This window comes from Rhipicephalus sanguineus, chromosome 10 (genome assembly GCF_013339695.2).
Source record: "Rhipicephalus sanguineus isolate Rsan-2018 chromosome 10, BIME_Rsan_1.4, whole genome shotgun sequence".
Classification (NCBI taxonomy): domain Eukaryota; kingdom Metazoa; phylum Arthropoda; class Arachnida; order Ixodida; family Ixodidae; genus Rhipicephalus; species Rhipicephalus sanguineus.
In genome coordinates this window covers 37,194,204-37,212,743 of record NC_051185.1, presented here as the reverse complement: position 1 = coordinate 37,212,743, position 18,540 = coordinate 37,194,204, and the positions used below count along the sequence as shown (strand labels likewise).

At 47.7% G+C, this 18,540-nt stretch overlaps 1 protein-coding gene across 1 annotated transcript; it reads left to right on the top strand.

Moving 5' to 3' along the window:
* Nucleotides 1-15,274: 15,274 nt before the first annotated feature.
* LOC119406329 (uncharacterized) lies at nt 15,275-16,441 on the top strand. The gene has a single exon (XM_037673069.1). The coding sequence runs from the start codon at nt 15,275-15,277 to the stop codon at nt 16,439-16,441; it is 1,167 nt and encodes a 388-aa protein (XP_037528997.1).
* Nucleotides 16,442-18,540: the final 2,099 nt, after the last annotated feature.

Here is an 18,540-nt window from a genome sequence, read left to right as displayed (position 1 = left end):
AGGAAAGGAGGCGGGAAATTGAGTCGTTAACGAGTCACTTTCCGGAGGAAGGGAGGCGGGGAACTTAGGCGTTAGCGGGTCCCTTTCTGGAGGAAGGGAGGCGGGGGACTTGGTCGTTAGCGAGTCCCTTTCCGAAAGAAGGTAGGTGGGGAACTTAGTCGTTAACGAGTCACTTTCCGGTGGAAGGGAGGCGGGGAACTTATTCGTTAGCGAGACTCTTTCCGGAGGAAAGGAGGCGGGAAATTGAGTCGTTAACGAGTCACTTTCCGGAGGAAGGGAGGCGGGGAACTTAGGCGTTAGTGGGTTCCTTTCTGGAGGAAGGGAGGCGGGGGACTTGGTCGTTAGCGAGACCCCTTCCGAAAAGAGAAAGGCGGGGAACTTAGTCATTAGCGGGTCCCTTTCCGGAGGAAGGGAGGCGGGGAACTTGGTCGTTAGCGAGTCCCTTTCCGAAAGAAGAGAGGTGGGGAACTTAGTCGTTAACGAGTCACTTTCCGGAGGAAGGGAGGCGGGGAACTTATTCGTTAGCGAGACTCTTTCCGGAGGAAAGGAGGCGGGAAATTGAGTTGTTAACGAGTCACTTTCCGGAGGAAGGGAGGCGGGAACTTAGGCGTTAGCGGGTCCCTTTCTGGAGGAAGGGAGGCGGGGGACTTGGTCGTTAGCGAGTCCCTTTCCGAAAGAAGGGAGGCGGGGAAATTAGTCGTTAACGAGTCACTTTCCGGTGGAAGGGAGGCGGGGAACTTATTCGTTAGCGAGACTCTTTCCGGAGGAAAAGAGCCGGGAAATTTAGTCGTTAACGAGTCACTTTCCGGATGAAGGGAGGCGGGGAACTTAGGCGTTAGCGGGTCCCTTTCTGGAGGAAGGGAGGCGGGGGACTTGGTCGTTAGCGAGACCCCTTCCGAAAAGAGAAGGGCGGGGAACTTAGTCGTTAGCAGGTCCCTTTCCGGAGGAAGGGAGGCGGGGAACTTAGTCGTTAGCGGGTCCCTTTCCGGAGGAAGGGAGGCGGGGAACTTAGTCTTTAGCGGGTCCCTTTCCGGAGGAAGGGAGGCGGGGAACTTCGGCGTTGTTTCTTTGCTGTGCTTGCTGTCAGGGGGGAAAAGGGGGAGCCGACTGGAATTTTCGGCTCCCTCTGGCGGCTCCGCTGGAACATCCAAGTCCACCTGATTGGCATTCTGGGCTGTTGGAACACCCAAAGGCCAAACAAAGTAATAACAGTTGTTTTCTTAGAGCTTAAGAAATTTGATTGCTGGGCTAGTTGGTTCATGATCTTAAATACTGGATAGCGCGAATTCGAGACAGGACAATGAAATAACACTCCTGTGCATCTGTGTTGTGTGCATCTGTGTTCTTTATTTGTCCTGTGTCGAATTCGCACTATCCAATAATAAAAAAAAAATAATTTTCTCGCTGTCCATTCATGGTACAGAGCATATAGACATGCACGGAAAAAAGGAGGTGGTTCAGAGCCCGGTTTCAACTAACAGTTTTTTTAGTAAGGCGAAAGCGTAATCAAACGCGAGAAATGACCGTCGGCGCCTACACGAGTGATGCATATAAATCATAAGGCGTAGGCGCCATCATATGACGTCACAAGTCGGCAAAATATGTGACGTCATTATGGCATCGTCGTGATGTTGCGCGATGTCGTCATCATATGACAGCGTCGCTTGGTCAAAAGTGAGCCGAATCGGGGTTTCACTGCCAAACCACGTGAGGTGTAGAGGGCTTCCCATGCCTTGGCAGTGCACAACCACGTTGGATGCACAAAGCTATCGCGGGGTTGGGGGTGGGGGATAGTACGGTCAACTGAGGAGGAAAATGAGATGGCTTTCGCCTTCGAGTCGCCTCTTAAAGGGCGAGACAGACGGTCCGATTTTCCATGCGATCCGACGGCCGACGCGGCGGTGGGGGAGAGGGAATGGTGGCTGTACGGTGCTATGAAAGGTCACCATTCCGGTTTCCCCTCCGCTGTGTCGGACGTCGAATCGCATGAAAAATCGTACCGTCTGTCTCGCCCTTTAGGCTAACGCATAAGGTGCCGTGGGACCTTTGAGAGCGCCGCGACCTGCCTGCTCATTTCAAGGATTCCATCAATATCAGACAAGATGTCACACTGAGAGAATGAGCCAAAAAATATTGCAAGGATTCCATCAATATCAGACAAGATGTCAGACAAAGGAGGAAAGAGAATGAGTCGCTAGAACTAAATAAAAATAAAACAAAGTGAGAAATAATAGCCCGTCATATCATCGCCATTGTCTCGAAAAAAAAAAGTCATCCCCTCTCAAATGACACTCATGTTCTTTCTTTTCTTGATAAGGAAAAAAGTAAACAGTACGAACAATGTGTAAAAAGGCCGACAAACTTTACTGAATGTCCCTCTGTCGGCGTCTATTTTTTCTTTTTTTTTTCAACAGTTTCTGTTTTCACCAAATTTCCTGTAATGTCAAAGAATGTGCAGGAGATTTCCCCAAGGGAACAGTCCGGTGATAAGCATGTTTCGGAGTGAAGAAGAGGCAAATAATAATAATTGTTGGGGTTTCACGCCTCAAAACCAGGACATGATTATAAGGGACGCCGTAGTGGAGGGCTCCGGAAATTTCGACCACCTGGGGTTCTTTAACGCTCACCTAAATCAAAGTACAGATGGGATGGAAAGGACCGCGAACATAGCGGCGCACTGCTTTCATCGCGACCTTACCTTGGGGGCAAGAAAACGATGCTATAGAGTGGTCCTTGATTGTATCATGGATTACTCTAGTGGCTTTTTATGACCATCCAGGCTACAACCGCTTGCAAAGAAATGCGAAACAGCAGAGAATATAGATGCCGCACTGTTCGCGTTTCTTTCCATCGCCCCTGTACACGGGCCTCGAGCATTTCGCCTCCATTAAATGCGGCCGCCGCGGTTGGGATTCGATCCCGCGACCTTCGGGTCAGCAATCGAGCACCATAACCGCAGTGGCGGGTAAGATTAGGTAAGGTGCACGCATGTCTTGTGTTATTACATTGTTATAATAGCGGATATTGAAGAGTACGCAAACGCGCTGGTATAACTAAGTTCTGTACACTTGTCAGCGCTTATTGTGTCCTAGGGCTTTTAATTACTGCCCACTGCGTTATATAGTTGTATGTGATATTTCTCACGTCCTGCTTTAGATCACAACAGGTTTTTAATTTCAGCTCGGGAATCTTTTTTTTCTTTTACGCTGACCAATTCTGGTCCAGAGATATCTCGGCTGATTTCCTTAAAAACCTCCATCGCATTAAGATTAAGAGCCTTATTCGGGGATCAGCTGTGATCGCTCTGTCTACAGTTTGCCCTTTGACGCCATAAAGTCGATTCATATTGGTGAAAAGGTGAATGTAATCAAGGGTTTCTATGCTTCCAGCTTCAAGACACGGATTGCGTATACACGAATTCTATTGAACGTTCTTGAATTCTTGAAACGCAACATCAGGGGTCCTCGGCTGCCGTCATGCAGTGCCGAAAATTTACATCGCCATAACCCTGCTCCGCTGTTAAAAGCTACGAGATAAATTTATTGATGGCTTGCATTGACGTCACCGAAGCCGCCATGCTGGAGCACCAGCGAAGGGGGGCGCGACGTTTGCGATGTCACATTGACGTTATCGAAACATCGCATGCAGGTTCTTTCTATGCTCACGCACAGAGGCGTTCCTGCTACGTCGTTATCACATTGAAGCAGCTAGGTTAAAATTAACGCAAGTTGTTTGTCAACAAAGTCGGCATCGTGGAGTGCCAGTACGTTCAGAAGCTGCGTTTATGACGTCACGTGCAAGCTTTTTATACACGAATGCAAAACGCACGCAAAGCAGACGTACCCTCGGCGACAGATGCATTACCCGACGTCGGCTTCGAACGCTTCATCGCCTGGCTGAAGTGGCCGGTCGTAGCACCCGCAGCATCGTCCTCCAGCAACGCGCGTGCCGCGAACAACACGATGCCGACAACGAGGATTAATTGTCGAACTAAATCGTACATCGCGTCCGCTAGAAGACAACGGGTACTCGCAGGCCGTGCCCTTCCGTTGTTGTCTCGATCTTTATATACCCGTTCGAAAAATTCGCCGCTTGGAATGGTCGCGACGCGAGGTGCGACAGATAAGAAGCGCTGACAACAGGCATGTCTTGCCTTTATCTGAGGCGAACTAAACTTCCTTGTTACGCTGACCTTGAAAACATAAGCGTGCGCTCGGGGGGAGGGGGAGGAGGCTCAGCATTTAAGAGGGTAAACAAGGCTGTACTTAAATGGACCTGTCCCTTCATTGTTAAAATGAAGTGAAGGGTCATGGTCATGCGGTTTGTTTCCTATCGGATACAAGCTATAGGAAAAATGTCAGATCCTCCCGCAGTCATTGCTGCAACCCCCCTTTCCATCCGCAGAGATTTTGCATAAATGCTCCATCCAATAGAACTTATCCATTTTCGTGATGTCAAGGGCATCCCGGGTGTTTCAGACCGTTCACTTATCCATACAAACGCGTTCGTGTCGCCGCTGCTTTTAGATAGTAAACTATAGCGTCCTCGTAATTTTAATGAGTAGTAAATAATCAGTTTTGCTTTAGCATGAGCAGCACCTTTTGGCTAGTGTGTGTATCAGGATTTGTGTATGCAGTCAGTCGTTTGCTCATCTGCCCATGATAGGAGGATTGTTAGCTGGAAGCTAAACGCACGCACGCACACAAGCAAGCACACACACACACACACACACACACACACACACACACACACACGCACGCACGCACGCACGGAAACACACACACACACGCACGCATGCGCAAGCACATACACATGCACGCACGCAAGCGCACGCACACACGCAAGCACACACACACACGCACACATACACGCACCCACGCAAACACACACACGCACGTAAACACACACGCACACACACACGCACGCGCGCGCGCACGCTGCTTATCGCGTGATGTACGGGCGCCAAGTACCGCAGAAGAAGGTATAGATACAGCTGTGCTGTGGCGCTGAAGGGAATAGATCGAGCGATGGAATGTCACCCACCGCGAAAACAATCTATCAACAGGTGCACTGCCCGGAAGATATCGTAAACCATATTGTCGGAACTCGGTGTTCGGTGGCATTCCTTATTTATCTTCAGTGTAACGAACAGGCGTTCTATCATTTCCCCCGTTCTTGTTGTACTTTGCTGCCCACGTTCATGCCATTTCATGAACACGATGATTTCGTTCCTGTAACGTACATGTCAGTTTTCTTCGTAACGTTTTACTCGATACTCTGTAATACTATCCATTTATTTGCAGTGTTCGTGCCTGACTTCCAGTCATATATCATTTCATTTCATTTATTCATGTCCTCAAGGACCGAGGGAATCGCAGAGGGAAGTGGTTACATTGAAAAAATACGAATCAAGAATACAAATACAAATTGGAAAAGAGATGTAAAAATACAAGCGAGGTCCCTTTTTTTATAGTCATTATCATCATCATCAGCCTGACAGCGTCTACTGCAGGGCAAAGGCCTTTCCGATGTTCCGCCAATCAACCCGGTCCTGTGCTTGTTGCGGCCGCGTTACACCCGCGAACTTCTTAATCTCATCTGGCCACCTAACTTTCTGTCTCCCACTCGCGTGCTTGCCTTCTCTTGGAATCCGGTCAGTTACTCTTATTGACCAGCGGTTATCTTGCCTACGCGCTACATGCCACGCCCATGTCCATTTCTTCTTCTTGATTTCGACTAAGGTGTCCTGTTTGTTCCCTGACCCACTCTTCTCTCTCATTGTCCCTCAAGGTTACGCCTGTAATTTTCCTTTCCATTGCTCGCGGCGTCCTCGATTCAAGTTGAACCCTCTTTGCAAGACTCCAGGTTTCTGCTCCGTAGGAAAGTACCGGTAAGATGCAGCAGTTATATACGTCCCTCTTGAGGGATAGTGGTAAACTATAAATTCGTGATTTCAGGATGCCTGCCGCATGTGCTCAACCCCATTCTTATTCATTTAGTTACCTTAGTCTCATGATTCGGCTCCGCGTGGTCACTATCCGTCGTAAGTAGAAGCAGTGACCATTGGATGGTAAGGTCTCGAATTCGCCTACAGACTTCAGGAAGGACCCGAAGAAACTGATACGCAAGAAGGAAGAAGGAAGTATATATATATATATATATATATATATATATATATATATATATATATATATATATATATATATACTTCACCACTATCGCAATGAAACAAAAAGAACAACAGATGAAGTAAAGAAGATGACTTTTAAGGGCTTGTTTTTCTGGTAGACACAATATTAATGAGAACTAACAGACAATAATGCCAAGGAAAGTATAGGGTATGTTATTTGTAGTAATTAGGACACAAATGTGCCCTAATTACTATAGTTACACGTTATTGCACATTTGTGTCCTAATTACTACAAATAATACACCCTATACTTTCCTTGGCATTATTGTCTGTTAGTTCTCATTAATATTGTGTCTAACAAGAACAACAGAAAATCGAAGTCTCAGCTTGCGCAGAGGCAATAAAGCGATCAATGGGACATCAATTTTTTTCGCAAGTCGCACGTCTGAAGCTTGGATGTTTTCCAGCAATGCTTTTGACTAACATTGCCAAAAGCCTCGTAGCAGGCTTTTGAAAAAAATTACACCATCTCCCGCTAAAGGGGACCATGAGGCGATGCGAAGCCGGAGCACTTGCACGATCGCGTTCCGTTGGCGTTCGTTGGGCATGCTACCGACCTCGCGTCGTGGAACGCAAAGAGGAACGCTACGCGCGTCTTGTCTTCCCTCTAGCCTGGCCGTTAATTCTCACAGGGCGAGGGGGGAACGCGGTCGACAAGCGTGCGAGAGGCGGGCAGCGTAGGAGAGAGAGGGGGAGTGGACGCGCATGCGCGGCGTTGCGCAGGAGAGAATTTCGGCATGTCCAGCCCGCGTTTCACAAGAAGAGTGGAAAGGGGGAGGGGAAGAGGGGAGGGAGTGAGGAGAGGGTAAGTGGAGAGGGGGAAAGAGGAAAGGGGACGGGAGAGGGAAAGTGGAGAGGGGAGATTGCAAGGAGAGAGGGTGAGTGGAGAGGGTATGCGCATGCGCAGTAAGGGTAGTCACGCCGCACACCACCACCACCACCGGATTGAACTCCGCCATAAGATACTTCGCATCTAAAAAAAAAAATCACAGCATATATACGGAGTGAATGATGATGAGTGGGCGAAGCTGAGGAGGTTCATCGGTAAACCGTGAATCTTCCGTGAATTCTGCCCAGTACATCATCACCGACGTGAGATCGGGCGCGTTTATACTAAAGGTTCGATGAGTTATGACGACTTGCAGCTCACTTTAATTTTACATGTACGCTGTGAATTTTCATTGTTTAGAAAACCATTGCTTTAGAAAACATCTGGCGTCTTTCGTTAAGCAGCTGGCGTCTTTTCGTTTTGCTTTAGAAACATCTGGCGTCTTTCGTTGGTTTATTTCATCAATCAACGGCGTTTTGAACAAAATTTTTATTGTTTAATCACGCACAGGAGAAATCTCACCAGGCACTACCTTGGAGGTAAACAATGGCTGCTAATGGGAATGAGAGACAGAAGAAGTCGGCTTTTAGCTAACACTTACACTTCTACTTCTACTAACGTTTCCTACTGGAACATGCCAATGGCTGCTAATGGGGAATGAGAGACAGAAGAATTCGGCTTTTAGTTAGCGCGCACGCTGCGAATTTTTTATTGTTCAACAACGCACAGGAAAAATCTCCCGCCGGCACCACCTTGGAGGTCAAAGCGTAAGCAGGTTACGCACTACGACTACTACGACTACGACTACGAGGGACGAACGGGTGCCGCCTTAAGGAGCTTCGCCCCTAAAAACGCCAGGCCTGCGCGGAGCGCGCAGCACAGTCACCGCGAAAGCTAGAACAACGGCCTATCTAGAGCCCGTACTGAACTTTCTTGAATAAGCTAATGCAATTGTGCAGTCGCGCTGAAAATGACTTGCAACACGGGAGCGCATGGCCTCACGAGTTTGAAGATTGTGCATTCCTTCCACTAGCGCTTAATTCTGCAACTGAACGCCGTTCTCTCACTGGAGGATGTCCCCAAATAAGAAAACAATATTTAGTTACAGAAATGAAGCAAGTTGAAACCATGCGCAATCTTTAAACTCGTGAGACCACGTGCTCCCATGTTACAAGTCATATTGAGCGCCACTGTACACATGCAAGGTATCCACTACGCCACAAATTATTTTTGTGAAGTAGGACAACGCCCACTATGCCACTCTTCGTCTTTCTGTGGATAAGCGAGGGGCACGCTACACATCTGTAATGAATGAATGGATGAATGAATGAATGAATGAATGAATGAATGAATGAATGAATGAATGAATGAATGAATGAATGAAAACAACTTTTATTAGGTCCAGCAGGGCGCGACGAAGTCTGTCTGCCCCAACGTGGGTGGGACTAAGCCGGGTACACATCAGTAAGGCATTATGTGCACTTTGTTGATGCTGCATGCGGCTGATGATGATGAAGAATTATGGTTGAGCACTTTGTAGTGGGTGGAAGGTTTAAGCCACACACTCGTTGCGCAATTATAGCATTGTGTGACGCCTGCAGTTGTTATTTTACTTTTCTGCCACGCTATATTACAAATGTTAATAATTATATCTGGGGTTTAACGTCCCAAAACCACGATATGATTATGAGAGACGCCGTAGTGGAGGGCTCCGGAAATTTCGACCACCTGGGGTTCTTTAACGTGCACCTAAATCTAAGTACACGGGCCTCAAACATTTTCGCCTCCATCGAAAATGCTATATTACAAATGTTAACGCGATTCCTTGCCCGACATGACGCCTTTATAGGATCTCTTTGCAAAGGAGTTTCAAGCACTATGCAGCGTAGCACTGTGGTAGAATACTCGACTGCGAAGCAGAGGGCCCGGCATGACGTCATAAAATTCGGCAACCTGTGACGACATAGTGAAGTCATTGCATGATGACCCAGGGTATCCACTACGCTACACATCGTAATTTTTGTGAAGTAGGGAATCACCCAATATGCCATTATTCGTCTTTCTGCGGACAAGCGAGGTACCCGCTACACATATGTAAGGCATTATGTGCACTTTGGAGTTTCAGAGGGGTTTCGAGCACCAGCGTGGCTCTGTGGTAGAATACTCGACTCCCAAGGAGGAGGCCCGGGTTCTAATGCCATCAGAGCCTGGATATTTTTTATTTATTTAATTCTTTCTTATTTCGCGCGATAGTGGTTACGGACACCGGCGGCGTTGGTGGTGGCGGACAACTATACGGTACTATACCCCACTGCTGTTGTGATCTGATAACAGCTCTCGCTGTAAAAGAGGCGCTCTGCTGCTGTACGATCCGAGACACACTCGCAGCAAACTGTAGCTGTCATCCCTTATGTTCACAAGGTATGTACCCCACAATCTCAAGAAAGTTGTCGGCGGGGCAGGCGTTAAGCTGTTGATAACAGTGTGCCCAAAATAAGTTTGGTAGCCTGTACCAGCAAGTCAGTCGAGATGTGGACAACAAAAGAAGATGCACTAAGGAGCACAGGCAGAAGTTTGTTGAATGTCGTCAAGGTACAAGATTCCTCTTTCTTGCGGGCGTTATTATGTCGGTGAAAAGGGGCGGTGCGCTAATGACCGCTTGCGCGAGAATTCGAACGAGGGTTAAAAAACAAGCTACAGACAGTCAGTTATCTCTCCATTGTAAAATCACAAACTTGGCAAATCGCACAAAATACCTCATTTCAGAATTTATTGCTGCAAGCAAGTTAAAGTGAGGATCATAAAACTCGGCACATTTAACTTTGATACTTTCGCTCTCTTTTAATAACATGCTCCGTTTAACTTGATAATTGGGCTGAAACATAAGGATTTACCAAAACGCCGAACTTTGAAAATGATTTTCCAAAAAGGCCATCTTAATTTTTTTTAAATCCCTCGATTGAAGTCAAGGACGTCTCTACCATTGTGCAGAAAAAAACGTTGCATTATTTTGGTTGCTAACAAGTTACAGTGCGTCAAATGTGACCATGCCAGCCTAGCGGCCGCGTCGTTCGTTGTGGGCCGAAACTCGGATATAAGTTGCTCAAAAATACTTGTACGTCCATAATCACAAATCAGCAGCTCCACACCAACAAATGCGCAGCCCGGTGTCATGTTCAGCAAGCTTTGTCTTGCGATCAGCCGCTGCAAACCCGCAGCAGCGGCCGCTCGATGCTGCGGGCGCTGACATTACATGAGTGCCGCTTCGACTGGCTGAGAGTTCGCGCCAAACTTCAGAGGACGAACGAGAGAAGGAATTAAGGGTTAAAGGCACAACAAATGTCATAGTATTCACCGAAAACTGTGCCGGCAAGGCGCCTTCAAAACACGGGTTATTTTTTTCCCCTGCTGTTATGTCCGAAGCCGCAAAATCGTGAAAACACTCACTTGCGTTGAATTTCTATCTGCGGACGCCCAACAATACAGTATTGTAAAAGCATTCTTTATGAAGTAAAGGACTGGACACACTTCTTTTCGCTGCCGGCTGATAAAGTGTTCTGGCACGAGATCCACAACTGAGTTTGAGTTGCTCGACCATCGGAAGCACGTATGACAGCTTTCTTTAGATGTCATGGCTTTCTTTTGTGCCATTTTCCATAGAATTAACATTTGGCCATGAAGAGAGAAAGCTGAGCGCACTTGGAGGCGCTCTTCGCCGGCAAGTTTTCAGATACTATGTTTGTTGGCATTAACGGCCTTTAACTTTCACAGTGATGCATTCCTTCTCTCGTTCGTCCTCTGAGCGTAGTTTGGCGCGCAACGGGGCTCAGCGCAGTCGAAGCGGCACTCATTAATGTCAGCGCCCGAGCATCGACGGCCGCTGCTGCGGGTTTGTCAAGTGGTGATCGCAAGACAAAGCTGCTGAACCATGCACCGGGCTGCGCATTTGTTGGTGTGGAGCTCAGGATTATGTGACAAGTATTTTTGAGCCCCGAGTCGGCCCACAACGAACGACGCGGCCGCTATGCGCACATTTGACGTGCTTGTTACAACCAAAATAATGGTTTTTTTCCACAATGTTTTTCATAAAAAAAAAAATTAAGAATGGCTTTTTGAGAAAATCATTTTCAAAGTTCGGCGTTTTTGGTAAATCACTTATGAAATTATCAAGCCAAAAAACCACACAAATTATTTTAAAAGCTTGTTAATATGTGCTGATCCTCACTTTGCGGTTGCCAGCCACCTTTTAAAGATACGACTCTTTTGTCAAAATACCGTGAAAAACGTGCGCGTGTCATTTCAGAAGCTTGTCACATTCACAATAGCGGCGAGGAATGGGTAAGCCTCCCCTCGATTTCCCTCCTTCCAAAGGAGATAGAATTCATGCCCCGTTGATCGTTTTATTGCCTCTGCAGCAGGCTGAGAGTTCGATTTTAAGGGCACAGGGTAAGGCAAAACTTGAAAAAAAAAAAAAAATCACTTTTTTTTTCTTTGCAATTTGGGAAGCATGAAGCTTTGTGCATATTTTCCACATTTGTGCTTTTCTTAAAGAGTATTTTTTGTGGTGGAAAACCAGTTTTTCCGGAAACAAGTGGTGAGTGAACGCACATCTCAGGACAAGTCCCTCGTATGCGCTTCGTGCTTACGGTCCGTTTTTCATAAAAAAAAAACTTCGTGTACGAAAGCCAAAATGCTTGTCTGGAGTGAGCAGTGTATAAGCAATTGTCAGGTAACTTCTAAGGCAGTCCGAAGACGCTGTGCGCCTTTTTATTCGCACTTGTTCTTCGGAGCACGTCTATTCGAACACTTTCAGCTCCTAGCTTATTACACCTCGTGTTTGTCGTGCCTGCCGATAAGTTGAGATGCTGAGGGTAAAGAAGGTCTTCAGCAAGTGTAAATTTTGTGGCAACCAATACAGCTTTCATGTAAATGCGAATAAATGCCGGTGACCTACTGGGGTGCTGAACGCTGAACCAGCAAGGTCTTCATCGTTGAACCTCTCAGCCTTTTCAGCATCTTTCAAGGCGAATCGCCTGCAAGGTGACAACGGGTATGGACATAAATATTGTTTGTGAGATGCAATTAGACCGAATTGCGCGTGCGAACTGCGCGCTGCAAGTGTTGAGCTAATGAGAATTGCGTCGCGGAGTCTTTGCTGTCTTTGCTTAGGCTTCAGAGTCTGAAGGATTGCGATATTGGATGTTGTTCTTTCGTTTAATGATGGCAGTATCGCACAAGCCAAAATTCTGAAATAATTAGGATTGAAGCTTGGTCAAAATACAGCGAATTTGCTGGAAAAATGTTGGCCATAATAGACGATGCATTGCGGGTACAGCTGCAGGACAGCTCACAAAAGAAGCAAGGCAAGCAAGACGACAGGCTCGAAAGTGAAAAATTGACTTTGGCAATCATTACCAAACTTGTAGCTACTAAATGAAATTGTTGAACGGTGTTTGTGGCAAAGTATGTTCGCTTTTCAGCTGTTTTCTAACTTTAAACTCGATTATCTCAAAACCATGTTTTTTATCACTTGGGTACCATTATTTCATATGTATTCCTAGATAACCAGTTGATTATTTTTTCTTGTATTCCTTATAAATGCATACATCTACTGACGCAGAAGTGAAGTTATACACTTTAGAGTTTGCGTGTTACAAATTTTCAAAGATGCAAATTAACTCAAAATTTAGGTCCTTGTGGTAAAAATTCACCAAAATTCTAATAGTAGACAGGTTTAAATAAATCTGCTTGAGTTAAAAGAATGGAAAATTTTAGGGAAAAAATGATATATGAATTATGTGGATACTCCTTTTAGACGACGCTGAGAAAACGGTACCTCAAAATGGCCAAAAATAATTTCTCATCATTATTTTGGCCCCTTTGGCTGGTTATTGCTATTCTTTACCGCGCTGTAACAAGATTGACCATTTACGGTGGAAGCTTTGGATTCCTGATCAAATACGAAAATTCATCGTCGGCGATAGGGTGGTTAGCGTAACGCCGATAGGGTAGCCACCCTATCGGCGTCCCTATACTCCGTTTCATACATCAGGTGCAACGCTACGGAAGCTAGCGAGATTTCTTGCTGTAGATGCGTTCGCACTAAGAAATAGTACAGTGAATTTACCACCCGTAATGTGGTTTTCTTTAAATGCGAATGCATTTCTTAGTCGGGCTATGTCAGGCGTCCGGCGTTGTCCGCGGCGCCCTCTCCCATAGCAACAGCTGCGGGCGCGCGCGCTTATCCTCGCCCCTAGCAACCGGAGCATGTGGTGCGAAAGAGGTAGGAGAGGGTAGGTGCAGTACTTCGCCGCTCCTTCTCTCGCTGTTCGCTCTCTCTCCTCCCTGCGCCCCACTCTCCCGTCCGCTCGCGCCTCGCTCTCGACCGTTCGCTGACTGGGCGCCTCTCAAGGCGATGGCAGAAGTCGGTGAAGGCGAATGTCTGACGGCAACGGTACCCTCTCTCGGCGCAAGAAATGCATTCGCATTTCCTCACGATTCCCTTCGGGGAGGTGGGGGCATTTTTTTTGGTTCATGGGCTGTGTAATAAAAGAAGGTGATTTGTGTCCAAGAAATAAACGAACCCCGTTATTTACACTGTTGTCGATAGTTTTGTTCTGGATCGCTCAGCGTCTCTTTCCTTTTTTTTTTGTGTCATGGCCTCCGCGATTAGCACTGGCAGCGCGCAGCCGGAACGGATCGCGGAGGCCAAGAAGAAGACACGCGGATTTACACATTTTGCTGGCCGAACTTCTTGCATAGCTTCCACAGCGTTGCACCTGATGTGTGAAACGGAGTATAGTCGGCAGCGTCAACACGAGTGATGCAAAAAATCATCACACTATGACGTCACCTTATGACGTCCTCATGACATCAGAGACCGCCAAAATGTGTGACGTCACAAAGTCACGTCACATGATGACGTGATCACGTGACATCGTCGGTTTGCATTGCCTCCGTGATCGGTGGGTCGATAACGGAGGCAATGCAAAACCAGGTGATGTGTAGAAAGCTTGCAGTGCAAAACCACGTTTCTTCCAAAAAGCATTCGGAATGGGGCGGGGAAGGAACAATACATCGACTGAACAAAAATGAGATGGATTTCGCCTTGGAGTCATGCAAATGCATAAGGGACCCTGCGAGTCTTTTTAGTACAGTGGCCGCATTACGACCTATCAGGAGTCGACCGTTAAAAATACATCTTACTACGACTTTCGATGTGAAAGCTTTGTATTAATCTACGTTAGTATTATTGCACTAATTCTGTTCAGCGTACTTTCAAACGACCGGGAATGAGTCAGCAAACGTTGATTCATTAACGTAGGTATTAAAATATGCTGCAAAAAAAAAAAACACTCCGTACAACCTACGAAATATTTCATATCACCGTCGTGCATCCCCTTTGACACGTGTTCTCAACCTTTTTATTTCTTGTTTAAACTTCAAGTACTTACGACGCGCTTACACGGCAGCTGCTGAAAACTCGGATTTAATCAAAAGGTTGCTGCAGGGTGTAACGAGTATTTAATTTATTTGAATGACATCGCACTTCGCTTGTCATGCGCTTAAAACTCCGAACAAAGGAATTGAATCGAAGGAGCAGGCTTGGCAACCGAACACGCGCAGCACGTGGTATAAGTATTGCGCTTTAACGCAGACACGGTAGCCGAAGCCCGAACGCTGAAATCAGTGATCGAAAATGGGCCGGAAAGTCATTTTGAGTGCGCCACAGCCATAGAATAGTCGCGAAAAGAAACCGTCGCCATACATGCAGATGTACACATTGATGGCTTGCAGACGACACCAGGAGCAATCGGCACTGAACGTGCTCCTGACGGCAACTTCGTGCGTGCGTAGGAGAGTGTACTAGAAAGTTCTAGTACACTCTAGCGCAAGTACCGGCGGGGACACCAGAGAACATCTATGGCGACACTGCAAAATGTGCGTCGCACTGATGAGAAGTGCGTTCCGAGAGCGTTTTCTGAACTGGAAGCCAAGGTTCTTCACTGCATCGTCGCACCAGACACGGCGGTTAGCGTCTCTTACTCATCGAAACGCTGCCTGACCTTGGCCACGGCCGCTCAATAAAAAAAAGACCTTCTTTTTTTTTTTTTTCATAAAGCGGCCGTGCACATAGTTTGGTACTCTCTGTTGCGCTGTGTCGCGTCTGCGAGGCTTACGTAGGCTTTTCGCTCGCTCAACGTTTCACTCTTTGGTGTCGGAAGTGTCCGGTCATTCGGCGTCCTGTCTCAACCATGGCGGACGGATGGAAGTACACGCTGACCGGTTTCGGCGCGTTCCTCGAGATGCGTCGAGTCGCGTTCGCCGAGCCGATGCCGGCCACTCTACTCTGCGGCGTCTGCGGTGTTCTGTCTTCCCGAACATCGCAGCTGCCGTGCGGCCACGTTTTCTGCGCGAGCTGCGACGCCCAGCTCCCGCGAGGAAAGGACCGCTGCTGCCCGTTCGACGAGAAGAAATTCACCGACTCGGACGTTCACTCGATGAGCATCGAGCTGCGCGAGCTCGAGCAACGCCGCATTATGTGCTCGGCCAGGTCCTCCCGAGTGTGCGGCTTTTCCGGCAAACTGTCCGAGCTCGCGGATCACCTGACTCGGTGCGGCGGCGGAAAGGTAAAGTGCTGCAAGTGCCACCGACCCGTCTCCCGCAACCTGGCGGTGGACCACTACCGGAGCTGCACCCGCGGCCACCTGTGTGCGTCGAATGACGAAGCCGCTGCAAAGGAAATCGGAGACGCTTCCCAAATGGCGGCCGTTGATAGAAGGCCACGGGAGTCGGTACCCACCAAGGGCGTCGACTCTGAAGCCGCCACCGGCTGCCGCACCAACGCTTTGGTAGACAGGGTGGCCAGTCTCGAACGTCAGTTGCTCGAAGTGCAGAAAAAGTCCACCAGCAGGAAGCAGTCTTCGGTCGCTGCTGGGAAGGGGGCGGCGGTTATCCAGGGACCGTACCGCCCTCCATCCAAGGCGGGCGTTTTGATCACCACGTGCAAGTTCGCCGATATTTACGCAGGCGTCGACTCACTGAACGAGAAGAAAACGAAAGTGAGGAAGTCAACCGATACGTATTCGCTTGGAGGTTACACCTTCAAGCTCGAGTGCGAGTTCACGAAGAACGAGAACAAGATAAACGTGGCTTTCACTCTATTTTTGCGCGACGGTGAGTGGGACAGCTACGTGGAGTGGCCTTTCAAAAAGAAGGTCACCTTGATCGTCATGCACGCCAAGGATGCAGCGAAGGACGTCCGCTTGCCGTTGACAATGGATAACTACAATGTGGTGAAGAGACCTCGTGGCGGTGTTTGGAACTGGGGCAACAGCACGATCACGGTGAACTGGAATGACATTGAACTGCGTGGGTATGTCGACAGAGGTGACCTCTACGTCAACGTCGAGTTTGAGTAAGTTCGGGAGCTTTCCTATCGTGAACTTATTTTCTGTCCTGCTCCTTTTGTAAGTCGTCCCTGAATTTGTAGAAACGGACATGTACACCCTGTATAGTTTCGGATTGCCATGAACGCCAGCCGAAACCCAAAGAGAAATGTTCGTGAGACAAGATAACCTTTGTGAGGTCGTACGGCGCTGCAGATCACTCACCATCCAAGGCTCATATTTCGAAATGTTAAGCTTCTGCTTATGCGTCGTCTTCTGTGTGATGTTTCGAAAGTGAGCGCTGTTACAGACGTTCACGGGTAAACTCAAATAAAAGGAACGTTAATTTCGGCTATGTTTACCGGCTTTCTTGTCGAAACCTAGTAGGCCGTAATTATATATTGAATACATACGGCATTTCTTTTGACACTTCGCAGCCATCTGGAACGAGCAGCCAACCGTTGGTACAGTCGAAGCCGATTATATCGAACTCGGGTAAATCGAATTATCCTTTGTGTCAGGCTATTTTCGATTACGGCAATCCTTTAACGTCAACGGACAGGAATATGTACGGCTATATCGAACAAAAGCAGCCGGTGCACTTGATATATCGAACAATGGGCAGTGGGAAACGCCCCAAGAAGACTCGATGGAGGTGCTTTACTACCGCCATCACATGCTTTCCGCTCCCATGATTCCTCGTAGTGGCAACGCCGGCCCGTCGTTAGGGGTCGCCGTTCGCTCCTCCGCTCTAGGGTGCCTTGATGCGCGTTTTTGTTGCACATCGAGGCACACTACTCCGCTCTAGAGTCACTAGAAAAATTTTCCAGTGACTCTACTCCGCTCGTTTTTGTTAACGCGCGATAAACGCCGTCAAACACAAGAAGCTGCTCGTCTCCGCAAAGCTGGCGTGCAGTCGAATTTGGAGAAAAGAAGCCTTACGGTGCCGCTGCGTACAGCATGGAGCCCGCTAAGTAAGATGAATGTAATAGTGACAATGAAACATCCATGGAATAAATTATAAGAAAAAGAAATGAATCTTGCTGACGGCGCGAAGAAGTCACCGTAGGCGCCAATTTCCTTAATCCTATTTTAGAAAAATTATTTTCGAAAAGCTTTGATAACACGCACGCAAGAACGGGTGTGTTTACAGCTATAAAAGCTCATATATGCGGCGTCCGCGCTGTCGCTTAATTGAGGTTTATTCTGGTACGCCCCATTCATTTATAGAGACGGACCATTGCAAGAGTTGTCTGTCACATAATTCGCCCTCAGGGATTGCCTACATTTCATGTAAGAAACTTGTTTGGGGATACCCCATCGCGGCGACTGCGCGCAATGTGCGCTTACTGTATACGTATTCTGTAAACAGATCATAGGCGTATCTACCGGGGGGGGGGGGGGGGCAAGGGGGGCGCTAGCCCCCCCCCCCCCCTCCACTGAGAAATGTTGGTGGGGCGGAGCCCCCCCACTTTCGACAGTGGTTATTGTCGGCTGCAGACTGGAAAACTAACAAGTCAGGCAAAGTTTTACTTGAACGCAGCAATAACGTAAGTTTGTAGTAAAATTTGTCCTACGATTCTGCTGTGACGACTCTCCTCCATGTGTCATGACTACGCACTGTAGGCTACCTGCGGTGCGGGCTGCCTATTCCACGCTTGTGCGTTTTGCGCTCGAGCATTGCAGAGGAGGCTATCGCTCAGCAGGGGCTCAGTAACATTACAGCAATCTGTCATGATTTTATTTTGTCCTGCCTGGCCTGAAATTTAAGTAATCCGCGACGCAAATATGGGCGGGGACCAGTAAACGTTTTATAGCCCGATCAAACGCTCTCATTTTTCAGGAAATTCAGTTTCTTTGAAAACGAATAGCGCTACTGCTCCATATTCAAGCTGCTGTGAGTTGATGAGTGTGCAGTATTTTAGTTGTGCCTAGCCAGGACAGCTAAAATAGATTCCCACTTTAGTCTCCGATTAGCCTGCTTCACTTTGCTTATCATATGGCAGTGCTGGGCAGTATCGAAGACACATGTATCTTCGATACTATCTTAGATACTCTTTGGGTATCTTGTATCTGTATCGCAATACGTCTTGCAAAACGAGTATCTGTACCTGTATTTTCGATACAGTATC

What these genes read in the sequence shown, in the direction of transcription:
- LOC119406329 (XM_037673069.1), top strand. Translation starts at nt 15,275, where the DNA reads ATGGCGGACGGATGGAAGTACACGCTGACCGGTTTCGGCGCGTTCCTC.